Genomic DNA, 7254 nt, shown 5'->3' with positions numbered 1-7254 from the left:
GGCCTCAACCCATATTTTTTGGCTGGACACTGAAGTCCACAGGAGCCCAAGTCAAACAGGGTCCAAGAATCTAGAGGGTGGGCAGGTGGGTTGGGGGAAGGCCTCCCACTGCCCAACAGGTGCCCCACCAGCAGGGGGCCCGCCCGCTCCCCTAGCCCGCCCCACCCACTGGGGCACCAGCCACTCCCTGGGGAGGAGGGAGGAGGGAGAGGGGAGGGAGGGAGGGAAGGAGGAAGGGAGCCTCAAAGGCCAAGGCCAGCCAGGACACCCCCTGGGATCACACTGAGCTCGCCACAAACCCAAAGCAGCTGAACCCTCTGCACCAACCAGCCCAGGTCAGTCTCAGCCCCCCAAGAGCCCCCAGCAAGGCAAACTCTGGGCCTGCTACCCCTTACCTTAAAGCTATTCCCCCAGCCTGCTCCAGCTCCCCAACCCACCTTTGGTCTCCAAAGTGTCTACGACCCCTGAACTCCTTGACAGCTCCTCCAGACCACCTCTGTCTTTCTAATCCTCATCTCTAGCCCGAATCTATACCCCAAACCCCACCTCTCTCTGCCCTGACTCTCATCGACTCCTTCCAAGATATCCATGTTCCCTTGATCCCTTAACTCTGCTCCCCATACCCCATCTCTGCCCCCTAAACATGCCTTCATCCCCCCAAGTCCTATCTTTGCTCCAAATTTGATTTTCACTCACCCAAAGTTGTCTGTCTCCAAGTTCTCCCCAAAAGCTCACTTTTGCTCCCCCACACCTATTTCTGCTCCCCAAGCCCTTGTCTGCTGCACAACATCCTTATCTCTGCCCCAAATCCTCTGACCCCTAAACCTGTCTTTGGCCTGCCAAACCGTAGCTCCATCCTCTTACTCCCTCTCTGCCTCTCAAATCCCATGTTTGTTCCCTGTGACTTCTCTCTGATCCCCCAAAACCATTTCTCTCCTTCAACCCCTTTTCTGCACACCAAAATGTCTGTCACTCCAAACACCAAGTCTACTCCCCCATATCTGTTCTGCCAAATGAATCCTCATGTCTGCCTTCCCTAAACCCCATCTCAGCCCCAAAATGTCTCTGTCCCCCCAAATTTCCTCTCTGGCTCCAAATATTTCTAATCATCAGACACATTACCGCCTGTCCAAATCCATCTTTGATCCCTAAACTCCATCTCTGTTCCAGCAAAACCCTTGGGCCCTCAAACTTTTCCATGACCTTCAGAATCTGTCTCTGACCCCCAAACTACACCTCCAAGTTCTCAACTTTATCTCTGACCCTCAAATTTTCACCTCTGATCCCCAACCTTGTCTCTGTTTTCCCAACCTATTTTTTATCTCAAAATGTGAACTTTCAAGGTTGTCTCTGCTCCTCAAACCCTGTATCTGCTTCCCCCAAACTCCATAGCTATAGCCCAAACCTCTCTCTGACTTTTCAACCCCATATCTGACCCTCAAACTCCACCTCGAACCCTCCTAAGACTCATCTGCCCCAGACCCCATCTGTGCTCCCTTTGGTCCTGAGGGATCCCCCCTTGAGGGCTGGGATAGGGACGTTACCTGGGGTGAGGGGCTGGGTCGAGGGAGAGTTGAGGGTGCCAGCCTGCTGCTTGCCACCGTTGGGGCAGCACTTACTCTAGTGGGGCAGCTGATAAGAAGCTTTCATATCCCCCAGCCTCGAGATAAACTTTATCTCTGTCCGGAGAGTGATAACTGGGGGTGGGGGGGCTGGGCCCCCGCCACGGGAGGGGTGGGCAGCCCTGGACCTGGCAAGGTGAAAGGTGCAGGGAGAGGGGGTGAGGGGGGGCAGTGGGGCTGGAGGGAGATTATGAGGGGTGAGGTGAGGACGAGGGGATAAAGGAACAGGGGTGATAGCAACAAAAAGAGCAAGACACACACAAGGAGACAGAGACGGGGAGAAAAAGAGATAGGGACATGAAGAGAGAGAAAAGAGAAAGGGAAAGAGACGCAAAGAAAGAGTAAGAGAGACAGAGAGACAGCAGGAGAGAGAGGGAGACCCAGGAACAGAAAAGGAGAATGAGACAGGAACACAGAGAGAGAGAGATACTCACAGACAGAAAGAATCATGGAGAGACAGAGAAGGGAGAGATGGAGGCTGAGAGGAGAAGCTAAGACATCCTCCCCAAGGAAAGACAGTGGGGACCCTGGGGCCTAGAGGAGACTGGTGATGGACATGTCCACAGGCCCATCTCTTTCTCAGCACAACCCCCAACACCAGGCCCAACACTTGGTGTGTTTCCACAGGGGGTCACGTATGCAGGGGATTTCAAGATGGCCTTCTACTCTATCTCCGTCACTCAACCCTACAGACAGGGAAACTGAGGCCTTCAGATTCACAGGGCAAGCCAGGGGCAGGGGTAGGTTTCCTGGCTCCTCATCTGGGACTGTGTGCAGTGGGGTATGGTCAGGGATACGGGAATGGTAAGAGAGACAGGGAAATAAGGCCAAAGGGCCGAGAGAGAGAGAGAGAGAGAGAGAGAGAGAGAGAGAGAAGAGATAAACAAGCAGAAAGAGACAAGAGTGGGACAGATGTAGAGACGTTCGGACGTTCGGAGAGATATAAGTGGAGAGGGAGAGAAAAGAGAAACAGAAAGAGATAAAAAGATAGATAAAGATAGAGAGAGACAATCAGAGAGAGATAGAGACATGGAAAGACAGAGAAATGGAGAGAAAAAAACATTATTCATTCAAAAAAGCACAGAAAGAGAGAAAGGGCAAGATATATCATGGTAGCATAGAAAGATGGGAGAGAAATACAGAGAGCCAGACTTGAGAAAAAACAGAGTGTCAGGGTAAAAGAGACAGGGAGACAGAGAGGTAGAGACAAAGATACACACAGGGAAGGACAGAAGCAAAAAGGCAGAGACCAAGCTGCCCTCTCACAGGTCTTAGCTTGGCCCGTCACCACCTCCTATCTGGCAGATGAGGAAACTGAGGTCTGGGGATGGTGGGAACTCAAGGAACCCAAAAGCAGAACTATGGCAGACCTCCCCAGGGGAGAGGGTATGGGTAGAGGGAACACCTCCCACCTGTTACCCTCCTCAGAGGAAGCCAGTGGCCTTTGGGTGATTTCAAAAGTTGGGCGGGGATGGCAGAGATAAGCAGTGGGAGGTACTGACCCCCCCAGACAGCAGAGAGGAACTCAGGAGGCCCTCTGTCTGCAGACCCAACGGAGGGGGTTGGGGGGGAGTCAAGCCGGAAACCATGGGGTTTCTTAGAGTCAGAAGTCAAGATGCAACAGATAGGGATGAAGTTGGGGAGCACACAGGAGGGTGAACCCCAAGGTCCTGATGGGTGACTAAGGGGTTCAAGGGACTCTGGTTCTGCACCCCAGCCCACCCCAACCAGACTCCTCTAGAGGGAGAGGGGAGGGAGGATGGGGGCAGGAGGAGGAGAAAATGAGAGGGAGAAAGAGATGAGCAGAAAGGAAGGGAGAAGGGAAGGGGAAAGGATAAGAGGGGAAGAGAAGAAGAGGAGGCGGAGGAAAGAGGAGTGGAACAGGAAATGTAGAAAAGGGAAGAGGGAGAAAATGTGGCTGAGAAAGAGGAGGAGAGAGGAGCAGAAGGGGACCAAGGAAAGAGGATGAGAAGGAGAGAAAGAGGAAGAGGAGGAGGGGAAGAAGAGGGAGGAAAGAGAGGAGAAAGGAGTAGGAAGGGGAGTGGAAAGACAAGGAAGAGAGGGGAAGAGGAGAGGAGGAGACAGAAGGAAGCTGAGTGAGAGAAGGAAGAAGAGATGGAAGGGAGGGAGGAGGGAGAAGAGGGAGGGAGGAGAGAAGAAAGACAAATGGGGCAAGAAGGGGAGGAGAGTAGGGAAGAAGGAAGGAGGGGGAGGATGGGGAGTGAGAGGATACAGAGAGGGAAGAGGAGGGAGAGATGAGGGAGGAGTGGGAAGGGAGGAGAGAGAGAAAGAGGAAGGGAGAGGAGAGAAGGAGGAGGAGGCTACCAGGGAGGTGGAAAGGAGAGATATGGAGACTGAAGGATGGAGCCAGAGGAGGGAGAAAGGAGGGAAGGTGGAGAGGGGAGCAGAGGCGGGTTTCTGTGCCTGAGTACCCATCTTGTCCTCACAGGTCAAACCCCAGAGGCCCCATGGAGTTCCCTGGCCTGGGGCCCCTGGGGACCTCTGAGCCCCTGCCTCAGTTTGTAGACCCTGCCCTGGTGTCCTCGCCACCAGAGTCGGGGGTCTTCTTCCCTCCTGGGCCCGAGGGCTTGGATGCAGCAGCCTCCTCCACTGCCCCCAGCACTGCCACAGCTGCAGCTGCAGCACTGGCCTACTACAGGGATGCTGAGGCCTACAGACATTCCCCAGGTAACTCCTTTGGGTGGCTGTCTTGGCACTGGCTCCATGCTGTTGGAGTTGCCATGGTGACCCTTAGCTAGGGCAGAATCCCACTAGGAGGTCATCTTGAAAATGGCCACAAGCCTTCACATGGCTGTGCTGACTACTTCCCCTAGTTAAGTCTAGACCTGGCAATGCCAACCTGCCGTATTGGGGTGGCCATATTGGGAAGTAATGTTGGAAGAAGGTGGTGGTAGCTCTAGCTGTCAAGTGATCCATGGGGCTCCAAATCCCAACAGTTATCCTCAAAGCCCATTTGGAAACGGGTGGAGGTTACTGCTGTTGCCCGAGTGACCAGTGGAGCTCAGGATCCAAGAGTCACCCAATGGCCAGCAGCCGTTCAGGTCACTTGTTCTGGAAACTTGGCCACTATGTTGGAGCTGCTGGGCACCATGGCACCCTGAAAGCAGGATGGCTTTCGACTGTTCTCCTTCCTTCCCATACCCAAACCCCAATAGTCTTTCAGGTCTACCCACTGCTCAACTGTATGGAGGGGATCCCAGGGAGCTCACCATATGCCAGCTGGGCCTATGGCAAGACCGGGCTCTACCCTGCCTCTACTGTGTGCCCCACCCGTGAAGACTCCCCACCCCAGGCCCCAGAAGATCCAGATGGGAAAGGTGGCAGCAGCTTCCTGGAGACCTTAAAGACAGAGCGGCTGAGTCCAGACCTCTTGACGCTGGGGCCTGCACTGCCTTCATCAATCCCTGTCTCCAGCGGCGCCTATGGAGGCCCTGACTTTTCCAGTACCTACTTTTCTCCCACTGGGAGCCCCCTCAATCCAGCGGCCTATCCCTCCCCCAAACTTCGTGGAACCCTGCCCCTGGCCCCCTGTGGTGAGGTTCTCAAAAAGGGTCTGGGAGGTTGAGGTTGGGGCAGGGGGAGTCCAAGACAAAGCTGAGCTGAGCCTGGCTCCCCCTTCCCTTCTGTCCACCCTACCAGAGGCCAGGGAGTGTGTGAACTGCGGAGCAACAGCCACTCCGCTGTGGCGGCGGGACAGGACAGGCCACTATCTGTGCAATGCCTGTGGCCTCTATCACAAGATGAATGGGCAGAACAGGCCCCTCATCCGGCCCAAGAAGCGCCTGGTAAGACCCCAGACCTGCATCCCCTTACCCAGGAGCTGCTGTTCTCACTCTGTGCAGGGAGCCCTGTCCTCAAAACACATACACAAGCCCTGTCCTCATGCTCTACAGGAACTCCCATCCCCATCCCTTCGCCATCCCTACAGGAACCCGGCTTTGTACAGGAACACCTATCCTCAGCCTGCTCTCATAGGCTGCAAGCGGCAACCCGGTCCTCTCCCTGCACAGCAGTTTTCATCCTTGGCTTCACACTGGGATGCCCTTGGGGCACTTCAAAACAACTGGGGCCTGGGGCCCTCTCCTAGATGTGTTCATTTAATAGCTCTGGGGTGCTGCTTGGGCATCAGGATTGTTTTTAACACCCCAAGTGATTCCAAGGTATGGAAAAAGTTGGGAACCACTGATGTAGTCCCCCACACAATACCCAAAACCCCTATCCCAGCCAGGAGGCCCTGTCCTTGTCCCATACAGAACCCACAGTTCTCACCCTGTACAGGAAGCCCTGCCTTCAACCTGACCCTCACCTCTTGGGTCCTCCACCTCCTGATGCGCCGATCCTCACATTCTCTTCCCCCAGATTGTTAGCAAACGGGCAGGTACCCAGTGCACCAACTGCCAGACAACCACCACGACCCTGTGGCGGAGAAATGCGAGTGGGGACCCTGTGTGCAATGCCTGCGGCCTCTACTACAAACTACACCAGGTGTGCCCTGCTGCCTCCTCCCCTCCCCAGTCCCACACCATGCTTCCCTCCTCCCCATGCTCCTGTCCTACCCCAAACTTTACTTCCCCTCATCACCCTCCCTCTTTTCTCCTCCCTCCCTTCTCCATGTTATTCTCCCTCCTTCCTCTTCCACCTTCCCCATCCCTCCCTCCTCCAATCCTTCATCTCCTTTCTCCCTTTCACTCCCTCCTCTCTTATCCCTCTTTCTTGCTCCTCTCCCTCCTCCATCTCTATCTCCTTCCTCCTCTCCTCCAGCCATCAGCTAACTTCCACTCCCCTGCCCTAGACAGGGGACAGCTCCTATCAGCCTCGGAGGCTTTCTCAAGATCAGGGCCTCATGACCTTGGGATTCCTTAGGACAATACCTGTGCCACACCCTGGGCATGCTCCCCTAGTCCTTGAACCAATTCCCTATTCTTAGGAAGCAGGGTGGAGAGGGTGTCTGTCCCTGGTCAAGACATAGAGGCAAAGGTCTGGAGCTGGGAAACACCCATGGCTTCCCTTTTGGCAGGTGAACCGACCACTGACCATGCGGAAGGATGGTATTCAGACTCGAAACCGCAAGGCATCTGGAAAAGGGAAAAAGAAACGGGGATCGAGTCTGGGAGGTACAGGAGCAGCTGAAGGACCAGCTGGCGGCTTCATGGTGGTGGCTGGGGGCAGCGGTAGCGGGAATTGTGGGGAGGTGGCCTCAGGCTTGACATTGGGCCCCCCTGGCACTGCCCATCTCTACCAAGGCCTCGGCCCCGTGGTGCTGTCAGGGCCCGTTAGCCACCTCATGCCTTTCCCGGGACCCCTGTTGGGTTCACCCGCAGGCTCCTTCCCCACAGGCCCCATGCCTCCCACCACCACCACCACTGTGGTGGCTCCACTCAGCTCATGAGGGCATAGAGCATGGCCTCAGGGCAGGGGTGGTGTCCCTCTCCTCTTGTAGCCAGCTATCTGTACAACCCACCCTCTGGGCCCCAGACACTCCCTGGCCTGGACTTTCAAAGCTTTTGTAAAATAAAACCACCAAAGTCCTGAAATTAGGGGTGTGAGTCTGTGTGGGACTGAATAAAGAGCAGTGGTAGGTGGGGTGTCTATCAGTGTCTGTGACTCTTTG

The 7254-nt window shown here is 55.2% G+C and overlaps 1 protein-coding gene across 2 annotated transcripts; it reads left to right on the top strand.

Moving 5' to 3' along the window:
* Nucleotides 1–261: 261 nt before the first annotated feature.
* On the top strand, nucleotides 262–7212 carry GATA1 (GATA binding protein 1). Of its 2 annotated transcripts, XM_004434955.3 has the most exons (6): nucleotides 262–335; nucleotides 4072–4310; nucleotides 4799–5176; nucleotides 5283–5428; nucleotides 6003–6128; nucleotides 6661–7212. In XM_004434955.3, the coding sequence occupies exons 2-6, from the start codon at nucleotides 4091–4093 to the stop codon at nucleotides 7030–7032; spliced, it is 1242 nt and encodes a 413-aa protein (XP_004435012.1). In that variant the 5' UTR covers nucleotides 262–335; nucleotides 4072–4090; the 3' UTR covers nucleotides 7033–7212. The 2 variants fall into 2 exon arrangements, with proteins under 2 accessions (XP_004435012.1, XP_087283845.1); XM_087427719.1 differs by lacking the exon at nucleotides 262–335 and having other exon boundaries at nucleotides 4061–4310.
* Nucleotides 7213–7254: the final 42 nt, after the last annotated feature.

Source organism: Ceratotherium simum, chromosome X, assembly GCF_057802395.1.
Source record: "Ceratotherium simum simum isolate JZ-2026a chromosome X, ASM5780239v1, whole genome shotgun sequence".
NCBI classification, from domain to species: Eukaryota; Metazoa; Chordata; class Mammalia; order Perissodactyla; family Rhinocerotidae; genus Ceratotherium; species Ceratotherium simum.
The sequence above is the reverse complement of the archived record's forward strand: the minus strand, read 5'-3'. Positions and strand labels throughout refer to the sequence as shown.

Bases quoted from the DNA above. Each gene is read 5' to 3' on its own strand.
- GATA1 (XM_004434955.3), top strand. From the start codon at position 4,091: ATGGAGTTCCCTGGCCTGGGGCCCCTGGGGACCTCTGAGCCCCTGCCT. The intron at 5,177-5,282 runs GTGAGGTTCTCA...CCACCCTACCAG, and splicing joins CCTGCCCCTGGCCCCCTGTG to AGGCCAGGGAGTGTGTGAAC. The intron at 6,129-6,660 runs GTGTGCCCTGCT...CCCTTTTGGCAG, and splicing joins TCTACTACAAACTACACCAG to GTGAACCGACCACTGACCAT.